Below are 18323 nucleotides of genomic sequence, written 5' to 3' on the forward strand. Positions count from 1 at the left end.
CAGTGGGTGCATCTCGAGCATCCAGCTTGGGCGGTGGGAACCTGTGCCTCTGGACCCTATAGGACACCTACTACATTAGGCCACACTACCAAGACACGGAGTTAAAGTAGCCCTACTTAATACATAGAAACAAACACAGGGAGGATGCCAAAACAAGGAGACAAAGAAACATGGTCCAAATGAAAGAACAGATTAAAACCCCAGAAAAAGAACCAAAAATGGAGACAAGCAATCAATCAGATGCAGAGTTCAAAACACTAGTTGGAAAGATGCTGAAGGAACTTAGGGAGGACTTTAACAGCATAAAAAAGACCCAGTCAGAAACAAAGGATACACTAATTGAAGTAAAGAACAATTTACAGGGAATCAGCAGTAGAGTGGATGAAGCCAAGAATCAAATCAATGATTTGGAACATAAGGAGGCAAAAGCAACCGATCAGAACAACAAGAAGAAAAAAGAATCCAAAAATGTGAGGATGGTATAAGCAGCCTGTGGGACAGCTTTAGTTAATTCAACATTCGCTTCATAGGGGTGCTGGAAAGAGAAGAAAAAGGGCAAGAAATTGGAAATCTATTTGAAAGAATAATAAAAAGAAACGTACCTAATTTGGTTAAGATAATAGACATGCAAGTCCAGGAAGCACAGAGTCGCAAACAAGATGGACACACAAAGAGGCCCACCCCAACACGCATCATAATTAAAATGCCAAAAGTTAAAGATACAGAGATGGGAGTATGAGTGTGGGAGAATGGGGGGGGGGAGGTACAGGAATTAAGAAGTTTTGATTGTTAGGTACAAAATAGGGGAATGTTAAGAACTTGAATAGGAAATGGAGAAGCCAAAGAACTTGTATGCATGACCCATGGACATGAACTAAGGGAGGGGATGGTTGGAGGGAATGGGAATACTGGGCAGAGGAGGACAGGGGGGAGAATTTGGGACAACTGTAATAGCATAATCAATAAAATATATTAAAGAATTTTTGAGAACTTAAAGATTTTATTTCTTTTTTTTTAAAGATTTTATTTATTTATCTTTAGAAGGGAAGGGAAGGAGAGAGGGAGAGAAACATCAATGTATGGTTGCCTTTTGTGTGTCCCCTGCTGGGAGTTGGCCTACAGGGAACTGGCTTGCAACCCAGTCATGTGCCCTGACTGAGAATCGAACCGAGATCTTCTGAGTCGCAGGCCCGCGCTCAATCCACTGAGCTACACCAGCCAGGGCTAGATTTTATTTCTTCTAGGTGATTTAAGTGTTAAATGTTAGAAATATTGCTTCCTTAGCTGTTATTGAGGCAAAAAAAGGAACTGTTGGAAACCTCATTTATTACTTAGGCACATTGCATGTGTGAGCACATATTCACAGGTCATAGCGTCCGTGGTAGCTGTAGATATGCTCACAGTAACAGACCCAATTTCCCTGCCTGTAATTCTGTCCTGTGTAAATGTCAGCCAAATGTTGACTTGAGTGTTGTTATGTGTACTGAAGTAATGTTAATTTTTTTCTGCTTCACTAACATGCATGAATAAAATAAAGTAGAAAAGCAGAAGACGTTTGCAACTCTTGGTGACCAAAATGGAGATTGGATAATAAGGCTGTACTATATACTGTCAGAGATTCTTTTATAGTGATATTAATCTAAGGTGACTACCATAAAAAGATGTTTTTATGAAGGGGAATTTTTTTAAATTTGAGGAATAAAATGTTTAGAAAAAAACTATAACTATTTTTAACCTATCTGTTAATATTTTCCTTTTGGTATTTCATTTTGCTTTAGGTAATTTTGTTCTCTGAATTGTTTTTCTTTTTTTAATTTTATTTTTCAATTACTGTTGACATTCAGTATTATTTTGTATTGGCTTCTAGTGTATAGCTTAGTGGTTAGATAGTCACATACTTTACAAAGTGATCCCTCTGATATTTCCAGTACCCACCTGGCACCATACACAGTTTACACAGTTATTACAATATTATTGGCTATATTCCCTGTGCTGTACTTTACATCCCCGTGATGAATTGTTTTTCGCTCTGATAACCCAACAGCAGCATCTCTTTTTAGTGCATATGTGATGTGTTTGATTTTGCTTGTTATTTTGTACAGAGCAAGTTGTAATTTCTGTTTATAAAATCAGAAAACACTATGGCATTTAGAAGATTTTTGTGAGCCCTGACCAATACCTATAACTTGAATAGTCTATCAAAATTCTCCAGTCAAATTTGTAGCTATATTGAATTTTTCAAGCTTGTGAGGATAATTTTAAAAGTGCTTGTCATAGTTTCCTCTTCCTTCATAACCTTACTGTTTCTCAAATTCAGACAAGCCCTTTTTAATGGCATCAGTTTCCAGACTCATACCCAGGGCTTAGAATCAAAGGTAATCACCATCAGATGTCAAAGTCCACACAAGACTCTAGATCTTAATTTTGCCCCTTGCTCTGTAGAAGTTCCTTGTGTTTAAATTTTAACTAGTCTCTAGAGCAATTTCAGTATAGGTAAGTTAGTCAATCCTGATAAGAATGTGTATTATTTTTAGGTTCTTTCTTATATGCAGTGGCTTCTCTAAAAATCTGAAGATTATATGAGGCACTGGTTTTCATGGTTTGCATAATGTCTTTGTCTGGAAAATGTAAAATCACCTCATATTACTCATAGAGTCAGAAATGGACTTCATCTGAAGGTTTCATTGTACTTTTTTCCTTGAATAATTAGGAGTTAACTATAAAGTGCTTTGTGTTAGAAGTTTTTACTACCTCATACAGTTTCTGCCATAGGTTGGCCTCTCAATAAATGTCTGCAAAGACAGTCTTTTGTTTTAGGATTACTCAACACCAGGAGTACAGAGGATTATATGTACATTTCTGTATTTTCCTAACTGCCATTTGGGTTCTTAATGCCAATTTTACTTTTGGAATATTCTTTACTTTGTATAGTATACATCGCCACTGTGAAGGTGAAGTCGCCTCTCTTAAATGTTTATTTATTAATTTTTTCCCTTTTTTAACAGGGGGAAATGCACTGTTGCCCTTCTGAATGAGACAGAGTCAGTATTGTCATACCTTGATAAAGAGGTAATTTGCAATTATACTTGTATCGTCCTTTTTCTCTTTTATTTCACATGAAGCCCATACCTTTTAATTCATTTCTTTTTGTAGAAAATTATTATACTGTCATCGTGGGATAATAGTAGAAGTATAATGACTGGAATGCATTTGGATAATTTGATTTTTCTGGTGAATTGAGACAAGAGTTGACAAACACTCTTGCATCTGTCTCTGCAGTTGGTAATGAAAAGCTTTGTGAAGTATGGCACATGATGTCGCTGGTAGTAGAAGAAATATTTTTGGCTTTATGAAGAATGACTTTACTGTAATTGGCCCTCCTCCTGTCTTTTGTTTGTTTTTTAATAAGTAGCTTTTCTTTTAGAGTCCAGAGGAGATTTTACTTGGTGGTCTGATTTCTTTCCTGGAACCCTAATAACTTTGTCAACAAAAAATATTTCTTTCTGTAAACGTCAGCAAGAAACATTCTAACATTTTTTAGCAAGTTGAATTAAGTAGAGGGAAGAAATGATTATAACCAGAGTATTCCATGTTTTGCAGTTTGATGTGACTTGTTAGCATGATGGGAAAATATTTCACTGTTGGTGGTACTTCAGTATTTAACCTTTATAGTTTCATGATGTTTTTCTTTTCCTCAAGCCTTTATTATATATGTATTTTTTAAAAAATAATTAAGGGGACATATTTCTTATCATACTTAAGTATTGTCCTCCTATCTCAAATGAAGAAAACATAACTGAAAAGACAGATAAAAATATGTAGAACTACTATACATTAGAAACTATAATAAAGAAAACTAAAATGAAAACTAAAATATTCAAGGCAGAAAGAAGGCTAGCTGTCCTTAAAACTTAAGCTTGTGCAATTTAGAAAAGAAGGTACTTGGCTTTGTTGTCAGTGTGTCCAACAAAATGGTTGATAATAATATGGGTAATGATAGTGCTTGAAATTAGCACAGATGTAGAAATAAAAGGAAGGACGCATTCAGTATGTTTCAGTGTGTTTTACTGGTATTTTTGGGTGAGTGGAATTTTTCAAAAAATGATGTTTTTTGCCTTCTAACTTATTATTAGCAATTTGGACATGCTAAGGACTGTAATAGGTGAAAATTTGCAAAGGTCTTTAGGATTTTTTTTTCTACACTTGGGTTTTCACCACTTAGTCTTTCATTAGTCTTTGAGATAGAAACAATCTAAAAGATAGGAACTTTAAATAAATAAAGTATATTTAAGGAAGACTTTTTTGTTGTTGTTTTAGGCAGCAAAAAGAGCAGTTTACGAAAAATAAAACTGCTAATATTATATTCTTTATACAATTTGAAAAACTTGTATTACACTTGCTACATTAACCATTATAAAACTGTCTCTGAGAAAATCTTTTAGTTCTATTAAAATATTGAATTTGGCATATTTGAAGATGGTAACTTGAAGGCAACTTTCTGATTATTTTTTACTTTGTAACTCTCTGTTCTTGAAATTGGCAGATTAAACAATTCTTAGAACACTTAACCTCCTTTTTTTAAAATTTCTATTTGAACTACACACATTTTGAATATTTTCCCACATCAGTACATATATATCTAAGAGTTTTAAGCAACTTACATGGTCCTAAATAATAATTTTATTTCATTTTACAGTAAGGTATGGCGATACTGCACTAACATTTTACAGACTGAAAGTGACCAGAAATGTACCTACTTTTAAAAGTGATGGTGAGCCAATGACAAGAGTATTAGTTACCTAGTAACATTCTTTGTTGCTCTGGTCATAAAAAAACAAAGAAACAATAACTCTGATTAAGTACTGATCGTCATCTCTGCTCCCCTCTCCCTAACCTATCAAACAGGTTGGGTTATATATTCTGCAGATTTTTTCCTTTCCTTACATAGTGTTTTTTTACTTGCATAAATGGTCACATAATGGTGTGACTTATAAACAGTTTCACTGTTTAATGTTTTCTCCTGACAGTGATCCATGATTAAAACACAGTGCAGAATTTCTCAGTATCTTCTTGTCTGGTTTCCCTCCCATTGTCAAGTTTGTGAGACCTTGAGAGGAGAAAGCTTTATAATCTGACAGGTCATCTCTTCATTTGCATCTTGCCTGGCTGGGGCTCAGTAAAGTGCTGATGGTAAGGCGAGGTCCTTCCAGGACATCCTCATACAGATTGTTATGCCATAGGTGACCCTCAAAATCGTAGTGGAAAGCAGGGACAAGACTTTACTGGTTCACATGGCCTCCACTGGTTATGCAGAATCTGGCAAAGGACTGGCAGCCAGGTCATTTTATCCACTAAGCTCAGTAAGTAGGGCTCTTTTGCATTTTAAGGACCGAGATAGTTAAGGGACTGTGCTTGTGGTGGGTATGTATAGTTTATGTTTCTATACCTATCTATTCATACATGTAAATGTTTCAGAGAACTGCAGAATTATAATCAGTAGATATATATCAAATGCGGGTTGTGGACATCTTACTATTTTAACACAATGTGGGATGGACACCCCAAAAGTAAGTGCCTGATATGTATGAAGGCATCTGTACTGTTTAGTGTGGGCGTCAGAGGTTTAAACGATCACTTGATTTTAGGTCTTACCCTTGACTTAGGGCTTCACTTCACTTGCTTTTCAAAACCCTGTTTTAGAACAATTAATGGTTTTCTTTTAGACTAAAACAAAAAAAAATCTTAACTACTTTTATTGTAAGCTATATGTTTTGGCTAGATGTGATATTACACTGTTTGATGATAGTAACTTCCTGTTCTCCATAAACATTATGAATTTATTCACTAAAACGGAGTTCTATACACTCTCTGAAGTTTTATGGTTTTGCTATTGTGACATTGAATTTAATGTCTTATGAAAAGTTTACCGAGATGTTCTGTCATTTTCTTTCAGGATAGCTTTTTCTACTCACTGGTCTATGACCCCTCAGTGAAAACACTATTAGCTGACAAAGGTGAGATCAGAGTGGGACCTAGATACCAAGCAGACATTCCAGAAATGCTCTCAGAAGGTAGGTTTTCTTTTGAGTTTCAAGTCCTATGAAAACATGCGCCGTATCTTGAAACTCATACATTGTTTCCCTCATATGGGAGAAACAACTTCTAGGCTAAAGTTTAAAAGGTATAAGTTCTTCCAGTTTTACAAAAGCAAAAAAATAGCAAAGGATAATACCTTATTTAATCATTGATTCACTTTTGATTTTATATTTTTATGAGTTTTGGGGCTTTTTCGTTCTTTTTATTTTTGAACAAATTTTGAAACACTCATGTTGTTGAAATTGCGTTTTGATGTGACCCGCCCCTGCCTGGAGATCCCAAGTGCCCCTTACACCCTGTGTCTGAGGAGGCCCTGGAATCCGGGGAACAGTTACATTCTGGTGGGGATTCTGATGGATCTGGGTGGTTGATGTACCAGAGAGATTCAAAGCTTTGCATTTTAAAAACATCTTCCATAACTTCATTATCACTGGTTTCAGAAGTGAAACATTACCATTAAAACATAAAACACAAAATAAGGATATGTATAACGTAGGAAATGAACACCATCCCCTTTCCTCCTTCATTCCAAACCTGTATGTGATTTCTCTGATCAGACAGGGTGTGTTTGTTTTGTCCACACTTGTGCTTAGATTCCATCCAGGAATGGTCCATGCGCAATGGCAGGTTGCACGTGTTACTTTGCAGCTGCTTATTTGAATCAACAGCGTGTCTTCACCATCTTCCCCACAAGTACAGTGACTTCGTTCTTGTGGTGACTCTTCAGCTCTTGTATTTGCATAGATGCATGGTAATTTCATTCTCCAGTCTCCTGTTGATAGATAGACTTTTAGATGTTTAGATTTTTTTGTAATGACATATGATGCTGTTAGAAGATCTATGCATTTATTTGTGCTGTGTAAATATTTTTCAAGCATAACCTCTTGGAAGTGAAATGGTTATGTACATTTTAGACATTGAAAATGCTTCCTTGCCATTCAAAAAAGCTGATACTAAGTTGTAAATGAGAAAACCAGATGCTTTTGGCAGCCCTGATTATGAAGGATATTTTCCCCCTTCATTTTTCCTCTCAACATTTTATCTCCCGTTGTCTTCATTTTAAAAAATTTAGAATTTGAGATTATGCTTGCCTTCGTTATCTGTAACCGTTCTGTAAATTTCTTGTGCATTTTCTACTTGGTTATTTCTCTTTTTAGGTATTGGCAGGAGTTCTTTGAATATTAAAGGTAAACAAATACAAAAGTATTTGTCTTTTGTCTACAAGTATTGCAAGCATCCTACCACCCATTTTATTGAAAACATTTTAATAGTGATTTACATATATATTTTTTACTTTTGTCAGACAGGAGTTTAGGATTCATTATTAGTCTTTCCTTTAAGGCCTTTATAATTTGCATTATTCAGAAAAAGGCCTCCATTTTTGTTTTTGCTTTCTGAATATTGAAGAATACGAGCTTTTCCGTAGGCAGGCTTTTCTCTGTGCTCCACCTTACTGCTAGAAAATGTATGCAGAAAAGTTAAATCAACAGTTACTCAGGAGAGAGTTTGTGAACATAGCACACATTGATGTCAGTGGTGGGTAGGGGGCATGGCCATGAATATGCCAGGCTGCAGGCTTCTGCATTTTCATGAACTTAAATACCAGGAAAGGTCAGTCAATAATGATTAGGCTTGCAGAACAGAACGTTGTGTCTGTATTCAAATGGTCATTGGATGTTTTTGTAAGTAGACTATACATTGATTTATTATAGGCTGGGAGAGTGCATTTATTTACATTCTGATGTGTGCAAATCAACTTGTCTTCCAGAAATAATTTTGGATGTTTGTGGCCCGTAATGTTTGATGTTAGACATAATTATATCACTGTACCTAAGTGTTCACTAAGTATTTATTATTATTTTTTTAAAAAAGATTTTATTTATTTATTTTTAGAGAGAGGGGAAGGGAGGGAGAGAGAGAGAAACAGCAATATGTGGTTGCCTCTCACGTGGCCCCCACTGGAGACCTGGCTTGCAACCCAGGCGTGTGCCCTGACTGAGAATTGAACTGGTTACCCTTTGATTCACAGCCTGTGCTTAGTCCACTGAGCTACACCAGCCAGGGCCCCCTATTATTATTTTTTAAAGATTTTATTTATTTATAGAGAAGGGAAGGTAGGGAGAAAGAGAGGGAGAGGAACATCAATGTGTGGTTGCCTTTCAAGGACCATCTGTGGGGGACCTGGCCCACAACCCATGCACATGCCCTGACTGGGAATCAAACTGGTGACCCTTTGGTTCACAGGCTGGTGCTCAATTCACTGAGCCACACCAACCAAGGCTAAATATTTATTATTATTAAAAAAGACTTGATTTTTAAATTTCACAAATAGTGCTGTAATGGATAATAGTGGTGTAATGGATAATTTTACACTCTGGATATAACTGGAAAATGTGTTTCTAAAAGTATCCTTGCTAAATCATAGGGCATGTGTGTTTGAAATTTTTACAAATTGCCAAATTGTCTTCCAGGTAGTTTTTTTAAATAGGAGGATTTCCCCCCTGTTTTAGAGGGAAAAATAACATATCAGTTAATTAACATATCCTATGTTGTAAGTGCATCTCGCCATTTTTAGGGTACAGTTCTGTGAGTTTTAGACAAATGTACATGTGCCTAGTGCAGTGGCCTGGCAAGCCCACCTGGCCCAGACCAAGTCTTGCTTCCCCTCAGCGGCCTGCTGTTACTCCCCCCTGAGCTCTCTGGTCTCTCCCTTCTTCGCGCTGTGCAGACCTGTGTTCAGGTTATCTGTTATGCTGTTTGTATTATTTGACTTAAAATTTTGTACTGCCTGAATCATCGATTGTATGGTTCTCCCTTGAGTACTGAGCACAAGCCTAGGCATTTAAAAAGTCTGGAAAGTTTTGTGTACTGTTCACACAAAGATAAATGCTGGACAAAGTAAGGAAGCTGGGATGTTTCAAGTAGCAGTGGGCAGAAACATCAGATCATGCGATCTCTCGAGTTCTCGTTTACCGGAAAATATTTAAATGTAGCATTTGCCCCTGAAAAGCAAAAGTCTAGTGAGAGTGATGTAATTTGGAAAGCATTATTTACCTAGCATAGAATCTTAAAAAATACTATTTTGGGAAACAAAACAAGACATAAAAGACAATACTTCTATAGTGCTTCCAGGTAAGAGGAGTGATTCTTACCCAGTTGTGGCACTGGGGGAGTTACGCCAGCTGTCTGACAAAGATGTTGTTTGTATTTAGAAAATGGAACTAAAATGTTCGCTAATATAATAATAGGTCTTAGAGTTCTTTAACGTGTATTAATTGCCTTTAACATAATGTTTCTCTTGCTAGTCTTCTGGATGAGTGGTTTATAGGTTTTATTTAGGTGACAGAACCCCTTCTTTAAATGAAATGTTACACAATGTGACCTTGAATAATATAAGAAAAATTAGGTAATTGTGAATGAGGTTGGGGGAGAAGGCTGCATTAAATCTGTTAAGGTGCCCTAGGGAACCTTAGGATCCAGCTGCAAGTTGAAGGCTGCTAGTTAGTAGAACTAGCAGAACCCTCAGAACCCCACCTCTTCATTACACAGTCAAAATCCCCAAATAAAATGTGAAGTTAGAAATACTTACGATGAAGTCCTTTGTAACGTAGCATAACAGAGATGCGCTACTGTATTCTCTTTGCTTCTTCCCAGTTTTTTAAATCTTAAAAATTATTTTATTGCTATAGGAGTTGTACATATGCAATTACAGCGGAAACAAAACTAATGGTACCTCAGATCATCCCTTTTTACTCACTGTTAACTGCTGTTATTAATTTAATATAGTCTCCCAGACTGTTACATAAATATTATATAGAGATCCATGAAAGTACATTCCATGCAGTTTATTTTATCTATCTCTTATTACATGTTTTATAGCAGGGCCAGTTTTTCCTTACTGTTCTTTACGATTTCTTACTGGAGAGGTCTCATCTCATAGATTTCTTTTTCTTACTATTGAAGTTTATCTCGATTTGTCAATTTCTTCTCTTCCAGATTTATTAAGATTCTGATTGAAATTATATTAATATTATATAATACTTTGGGAAGTGATTGATTATTTTATAATATTGAGCAGTACGTGGGTCTGTTTTTGAGGTTTCTGTTCTGTTCCATTGGTCCATTTTGTTCCTCTAATAACTTGCTGTTTTAATTATAGAGGCTTTGATTATGTGTTAATATCTGGTGAGGCTAGTTCCTGTCTCATTTTTCAAAAAGAGTTTATCATCAGCTCAATTTAACATCCGGGGGAAAACACCTTCTTTCCTATTTGGAATCCCTGTATTTATTGGGATTACAGTTAATTTTTAAGTTCTTTAAAGGACAGCAGACATTTTAATGATCTTGAAACATCTCACCCAGAAAAAAGGGATATCTTGCCCTTTGTTTAACGCCATTTTGGGGTCTTGTGAGAGTTTGTTTTTTTTAAACAATAGGTTTATTTAGTCACATATATTTTATACATTACTTGTTAAGCTTATTTTTAAAAAATATTTTATTTATTTATTTTTAGACAGAAGAGAAGGGAGGAAGAAAGAGAGGAAGAGAAACATGAATGTGTAGTTTCCTCTCATGCGCCCCTTACTGGGGACCTGGCCTGCACCCCAGGCTTGTGCCCTGACTGGGAATCAAACTGGCAACCCTTTGGTTCACAGCCCATGTTCAATCCGCTGAGCTACGCCAGCCTGGGCCAAAGTTTTGCATTATTAATTCACGGTGTTGTAACATGGAAAATTTAAGAAAGAAATCTATTTACATATTAAATTTAAAATTGTAGCTTTAAAATATAATAATAACATTAAATTATTAAACTGCAATGACTGGATTCAGAGGTTTGGGTTGAAACTGGCTGCACTTTGTTTTAGCGAATAACCTTGGAAAAACTATTTAACCCAAATTCCCATTTCTTACATATAAAGGCTGGGGCAAAGTAGGATTACAGTTATGAGTACATGACACAGTTTATTCTTGTATTCTTATTTGTTAATTATAATACTTGCCATACAAACAACTGTAAGCCGACTTTTGCCCCACCCTGTATAACAGTGTTTTGATGATCAAATAAAGTGATCCGTTTAGCACAGAAGTCAACACTTACTGTTACCGTTAGCTGCTGCTACTGCTTCTTCCCTGGTCACCACTGTCTATTGCTGCTAGGTAAGTAACTCATGTCAGTGTTTGGGAGCTTTGGGAGGTGTCTATCTTTGAGAGTTAAAGAGTTAAATTACTATAGTGTTCTCTGCTATAACACACGCTTTAAAAACAGGAGTTAGCTCACGTGCAGTTGGTAAGTGGGAACATGTCAGTACAGTGTGGAAGTTGGGTCAGTTTGTCTGAGATTTTCTCCAGCAATCAGTGAAACACAGATTCTCACCGATAGAGAGCTTAAGAAAAAAAGATGGAAATTCTATAGAAGTGCCTTCCTCTGGTGCAAGCAGTGGCCGATTGAGTGGCCTCAGAATCTGTGGCACTTTCTCCTATTTTTAAAACTATGTGGGTGTCTAATCACCATGCTGTACACTTGAAACCAATATAAAATAATACTGAAAGTAAACTGTAGTTGGGAAATTAAAAAGTAAAAACTACATAGTGGAGCTTGGAGTTACAGAAGAAGGGGCTGTGAAGATCTTTCCCCCATGTTCAAAAACACCCGCACTCTGAACTCTATTTTTAACTTTATTGAAACTGTGCACAGTGACCTATATGGCAGTGGAGGAAGTGTGAGTCCAGGGTTTAAGGAGATAAAGGATCGGCTGACCTTTGTGCTTGGTGCAAATATCAGTGGAGATTTAGCTGTGTTAGTATTTTTATTATGATTATTACTTTGTGGTTGTGGGATTGTGGCTTTTTGGGGTTTTTTTTAGTGCTCTGGTTACCAAGTTCTATAGGTTTTTCAAAGTTTTGTCCTATTTTTCATAAACCCTATTGTTTTTAGTGTGTAATTTTGCAGAATGTGCTTTTCAGCAATGTGGTGGATGTTAACCAAATTAAAAACACCAGCCTGTAAGAATTTAGTGTAAGTAGGTATTGATCTCAGCCACGTAGAAGAGTAATTCTCACCATGGGCAGTTTCATTCTGCAGGGCACATTATGCAGTGTCTGTAGACATTTGTGGTTGTCACTGTGGGTGATGTAGGGGGTGGAGTTGCTTCTGTCGTCCTGTGAGTAGAGGCAAGGGTGCTGCTGAACATCTTGTGGCCCACAGGATACTTCCCCCCCCGACAGGACACCCCCCCCCCACAGGACACCCCCACCCCCAGCACACTGTTACCTGGCCCCACGTGTCAGTGGTGCTGCAGGTGAGAAACCCTGTTGTGAAGGGCTCCTGGGACATAAGTAAGCACTAAATAAAGGTTAGTTAACATTTATATCGTTATAAAACTTTATGTTCAAGCAAGTTGTTATGATTTGGTCTGTATATGTGCTTTTGATACTGTTCAGTTTTGTGCCATACGACCTTGTGTGATTGTTGTTGCTATTTTTGTATAACCTCATCCCGTTTAGTTAAACCTTTTTCTCTTATTCTTCTTTTCATAATAATATTATTATTTGATTTGTAAAGATTAATATTTGGGCCCTGGCAGATGTAGCTCAGTGGACTGAGCACAGGCCTGCAAGTCAAAGGGTCGCTGGTTCAATTTCCAGTTGGAGCACGTGCCTGGGTTGTGAGCCACGTCCCCCAACTCCTGGTAGGGGGTGCACAAGAGGCAACCACACATTGATGTTTCTCTCCTCTCTCCCCCTTCTCCTCTCTCTAGAAATAAATAAATTAAATCTTAAAAAAAAACCATGAAGATTAACATTTGGACCATTTTATTGGCTTCCAAGACTTTAAAGTTGTTAAATTCAACCTGTTGAGCTACTTGTACAAAAATTATGTCCTTAAGATTTTAAATTTTTTAACTCTTCATTTATATTTAAGTCATCAAGTAATTTCTTTTTTGTGAGTGTGACTGCAATTTTATTTCTGAGTGTTTTTTTATTTTTTGCCACAATGAATGTGATTTTTTTAAACAATGTGTTTTCTTTGTTTGGAATCCTTTTGAGGTTTTTATATTCGTGTTTTATAATTTAGTACATTGGCCAGAAGTTTCAGAACAATATTAAACAAAAATGGTGATAAATGGTATCTTTGTGTATTTCTGAATTAACTGTAACACAAAAAGTGTAGTATTCTGGTGGTTGGTGCAAAGAAGATTGTATTTAGAACAGAGTGTTTCCAGTTGTCCATGAAAGAGCCTATGGATAGTTTCATACAGCCTTAGTTCTTTAGTCTTTGAACTCTATGTGCTCGTAGAGGATATACCAAAGAAGTCCTTTGTTCCTATTTTGTAGAAATCTTAGAATATAGCTAGAAGGTTAAGGCTAACATATTTAAAATGATTGCTCAATCTACATTTCTTCAAAATTATGAAGGCCGTATGAAGCGAAAATAGGATGCTAATAATACAGTTCATGCAGTTAGTTGGTACATGCATTTGGTAGGAGTTTGGAGACTGGGGAGGTCTTTATGAACTGGGTTATTGGATGGTGTGGAACTAGAGCAGATTACCGTAAATGGAGGAGGAAGGTGAGATTGTCGCAGTGAATGGCACGGATGTGAGCGGAACATGAAATTAATCTTGGTCCAGTCTCCGGCTCAGACCACAGTGACCAAGACCATTCCAGAGATTACTGCTGGTTTAGCAAGGAATTTAATTATACAGATTCTAAATAAGTTCATTCAAGAGCTTTTTAAAGGCTTTTAAATTTATTTTTTATTATAAAATGATTAAACTGTGATATAAATGTAATTATATATGGTGAGTCCAAAATGGGGAACTTTGTATTTAGTTTAGAGTGACCATTTGATATAGAATATTCATATCTTTATTCTCTTTGTTATTGTCCCATGGTATTGTCTCTCGCTTAGGTGTTAGTACAGGTGCATCCAGGAGTGTTATTTTCTTGTTTGCAGCGGATGTATTTTGGAATTCTTATGTGGCATTCTCTTCCTTCGGTGTCTGGAGAATGGATGGGTGCAATTGCAATACATCAATTTCACTAGAATTTGAAAAGTAAATATCAGTTTTACCCTTACTTACATTCTGGAGTACGTAACCGAGAGGAGGGGCTCAATACCGAGTACCATGGTCATTTCATCCTGTGTTGTTTAAAAATTAAGATCTTGAATTTTAATTTTTATCATCATTCTTTTTTACCATTATTATTTATCTTACTTAAAGTACATTATTTGAAGATACAAGGGAGTGTAAATGTGACATTCTCCTTTCTCAAGTTTCACACAGTTTACAAATTTTTTGCTTTTTAACTATGAACCTAATGTTGAATGTCTTGGTTCAGCATGCTGGGAATCGTGAACAATGAAAAATGAAATCCTTTCCAACACTTGGATCTGTTTGGCCTAGTATTCTTTCTGCTCTGCCTGTTTCTTTATGTTGGGGGTGGCGATTGGTCTCAGGTTATCTGCCTTTGAACAAGGGGCAGGACGGGCGTGTCCCCCACCCGACAGCGGTGGCACGTAGGCGACTGCAGGTGGAGTGGCTGTTCTGCCCTCCCCCCTCTCCGTCTGAACCACGGGTACCTGCTCGCTCCTAGACGGGGACTGAGCACACGAGAAGCCCATTGCCCGTTCAGCTTCCTAGTGTGTCTGTCAGTGCACGGCACTGCCCGACACTGTAGGGTATGTGGAGGGATCCTAAAGAGAAACGAAGCCAGAACCAGTCCCCAGCCTGATAAGAAATCCGTAGCCATGAGTCAGAGTTTCAGTTGCCTCCCAAGGCTGTTTTCCATTGCTGTCCTTTGTCCTCCCGTTGAGTCCTGCCTGATGGTTGTATCTCCTTGTGAGATCTTCCTAAAGCAAAGCATCCCGCATTGTCATCAGTCTTTCCCTCGGCCTTCACCTCCTGTTCGCTCCCTTCTTTTTGCTAACGGCCAGCACTGTCTCTGCAGTTCTCCGGGCTGCCCGCTGCCTCCAGTGCGTCACTGATTCCCTGAGCCTTCTCCTTTTGCTGTCGTCATTGTCAATCCCGTGTCTCGCTGTCTTCATCAGCTGTGTCTCTAGAGCAAATTTTATACCATTGCTAAGAGTGAGATGACAAGTTTGATTCTGGTCTCTTTACTCTCCTACTAAAAAGACAAGGGCTTTTCATTGGCTTCCTTTTCAGAAAACCAAAGTGGCACCTTCAGGACTGTGTTCATTATCCACTTCTCTTGGCTACCTCCTCTCACTCCCCTTAATGTACTCCTGACAAAATGAGCTACTTCCTGTCCCCTTTGTAAGCCCCGTGGCTTTGTTCATGCTCTCATTTCTTAGTCTTAATGTCCTTTTCTTCTGCCAGTGCATTCATATCTTTCCGTTCTTGTCCCAAATGCCACCTCCTTCACGTCCTCACTTCCTAGCTAGCCTGAAATGATTCCTCTAATCTTTGGAACTTTATAGCTGTATCTCTACCTCTCTTGTGACACCTGCTTTTTTCATTTGTCTCACAGCTATTTGTGTGTATGTTTTAATCATAGTTTAAGTGTCTTGCTGCAGGAATGCTTTCTCTTTCGTCTGTATGTCCTTTAGCGTGAGGATCAGTGCCTCACACATACAAGTATTCAGGAAATACATGTTAACGACAAGTTAACATGTTAACGACAAGTTAACATGTATTTCCTGAATATGGTTTGTTGATGACAAGTTAACATGTATTTCCCAAATATGGTTTGAAAATACCATATGGTTTGGTTGCGTTACTATCAGTGTTCACTTCACGAAGTGTTCTGTGTTCTACATTTGCTGACTGAAAAAATGCACACAACCGTGAACATTTACTGTGCGTTTTTAACGCTGTGGTTACTATCATCAGTCATATGTGACCATGTATGTGCCTTGTGAGTAATCAGGCTCCATTTCCTTTGTTCTCGGACAGGAGAATCAGATGAGAGGGAACAGTCAAAATTGGAAGTTAAAGTTTGGGACCCAAATAGCCCACTTACAGACCGACAGATTGACCAGTTTTTAGTTGTAGCACGGTGAGTATGGCACTGTTGAGTCAAAAACATCTTTTCTTGGTAAAAGAATTTGTACACATTTCATGTTCTTTGTTATCTACTTTTTTTATTGGTTGTATTTTTCTTTTTCTAGTTATGTAAGAAAGCCCAATACCACCTAACATCTGCTAAATAATTCAAAATCCAGGTGACCCGTGTGAGTCTCCAGGCCAGTGCTTCTGCTGCTGATTCATTTCTACTCTTGACTCTTCATTTTGGCCTAGTCCACTGACTGGCTTCTCCCCAATAGTGTATGAGAGAGGACCTCTCGCCCCTCAAACCAAAATTCATTTACAAAAATTATGTATTCATTCTTACATGTTTAAACTTAAGTCACCTTCAAAGCACTCTCCATTTGGTGTAATACTCCTATGGAGATATTTTTTCCACTGCTCAAAATAGTTTTTGAACTCATCAACTTCGATGCCTTTTAGTGTTCTGCTGATTTTTGTTTTACCTCTTACACATTGGCAAAATGTTTCCCTTTGAGGACATACTTCATTCGGGGAAGCAAAAAATGGTCTCTTGGGGAGAAATTGGGTAAATAGAGAGGGTGGGGTACCCTCCTATTTATGAGCCTAAAACATGGTCATGCTGTTTTCGGTCAGAAACTCTGGGCACTCAGCACAGTGTGGGCAGGTGTGCCTGTAAATCACCTGTCATGAAATGGGCAAACATATACAGTCTTCAAAAAAAACTTGTTGAGGCCGAATGCAGCTTCTCACAACAACACTAGTTGGTACGTGGGTACGAAAGGGTACCTAGGACACTCACCTAGTGAGGGAAGCCTGTACTACAAGGAGCCACCCTCCAGAAGATAATTCTGCTTTTTTTTTGGTGGGGTGGTCTTCCTCCTACAGTTTTAGATTTGATTGCTATTGTTTTTTTTCCTTGATAACCAAGGGCCATGTGTTTCCTTTTCTCTTTAAGCCAGAATGAGAGGCATCAAAGAGATGCATCTAGTGTCTTTTTAAATTTCTTTCTAAGAAAGTCTTTTTAAAATAAATTAAGACCACAGTCAAATACCACTGCACATACCACCAGAATTTGTAAAATGTGAAAACCCTCAGTGCCACGCATTGGCAAAGAGGTGGAGCAGCCAGCACTCATGTCCCGCTGGAGGGGTCTTAGTTGGTATAGCTGCTGTGGTAAGCCGTTTGCAGTCGTCTGACATGCGTATGTCTTCAGTCTCACTCATACATGTATACCTAGCGGAAGTGCCTGCACAGACCAGGGCCCCAGAAGGTGCATATGCAGATGGCATGGCTGTCACTGTCCATAGCAGCCCATCCGATCGGCTGGAAACAGATACCCATCAGTGGGAGGGTGGCGGTCGACATGGTGCGAAGGGTGCTCCAGGCCAGAGAGAACGAATGAACACAGCTACAGCTAGCAGCATGTGGGGGTCCACGGCAGCATTTTGACAAAAGAAGATGGACACAAAAAGAGTACATAGTATGTGATTCTACTTAAGTTCCCAAATGAGCAAAATTAACCTATAGTATTAGAATCCAGGGTGGTGGTTCATTTGGTGGAAGAGGGAGGGAGGAGAGATCGGGAAGGAGCACAAGGAGCCTTCTAGGGTGCTGGCACCTTCCGTTTCCTGACCTGGCTGTTGTTGGCGTGGATACTTTGCCATCAGTGATGGCAAATTGTGCATAGCTGTACAATGTATACTTTTCTACACGTGTTATATTTTAATCAAAACCTTTTTAAAAAGCTTCCTGCCCTTGCCAGGTTGCTCAGTTGTTTAGAACATTGTCCCCAATATGCCAAGGTTGCGAGTTTGACCGCTGGTCAGGGCACATGTTAGAAACAACCAATGGCCCTGGCTGGTGTGGCTCAGTGGATAGAGTGCTGGCCTGTGAACCCAAAGGTCCCGAGCTGGGGGCTTGTGAGAGGCAGAGATCGATGTTTCTCTCTCACATTGGTGTTTCTCTCCTTCTCTTCCCCTCTCTCTAAAGATAGAAAATCAATAAAATTTAAAAGACACAACCAGTGACTGCATAAATAAGTGGAACACCAGATCAGTTTCTGTCCCCCTCCCAATCAATAAATCTAAAATTATTTTTAAAAAACCTCTGTCTTAGCTACAATGTTGAAAAAATAGACAAGTAGCAAGTCTTCATTTCATGCTTTACCTCTTGAGTTAGGGTTCTTTACATATTAGAAGCCCTTCTATATCATTA

The 18323-nt window shown here is 38.0% G+C and overlaps 1 protein-coding gene across 5 annotated transcripts in view; it reads left to right on the plus strand.

Moving 5' to 3' along the window:
- The window catches only part of MTA3 (metastasis associated 1 family member 3), a 157718-nt gene that overhangs the window by 70610 nt on the left and 68785 nt on the right, over window positions 1-18323 (plus strand). For all 5 annotated transcript variants that reach the window (XM_037066602.1, XM_037066603.1, XM_037066606.1 and 2 more), the window contains 3 exons: window positions 3006-3069; window positions 5954-6071; window positions 16014-16116. In XM_037066602.1, the coding sequence (XP_036922497.1) occupies window positions 3006-3069; window positions 5954-6071; window positions 16014-16116 (285 nt within the window). The remainder of the gene's footprint in view (window positions 1-3005; window positions 3070-5953; window positions 6072-16013; window positions 16117-18323) is intronic.

This window comes from Sturnira hondurensis, unplaced genomic scaffold, assembly GCF_014824575.4.
Source record: "Sturnira hondurensis isolate 20B ecotype Veracruz unplaced genomic scaffold, ASM1482457v3 Scaffold0016663, whole genome shotgun sequence".
Taxonomy (NCBI): Eukaryota; Metazoa; Chordata; class Mammalia; order Chiroptera; family Phyllostomidae; genus Sturnira; species Sturnira hondurensis.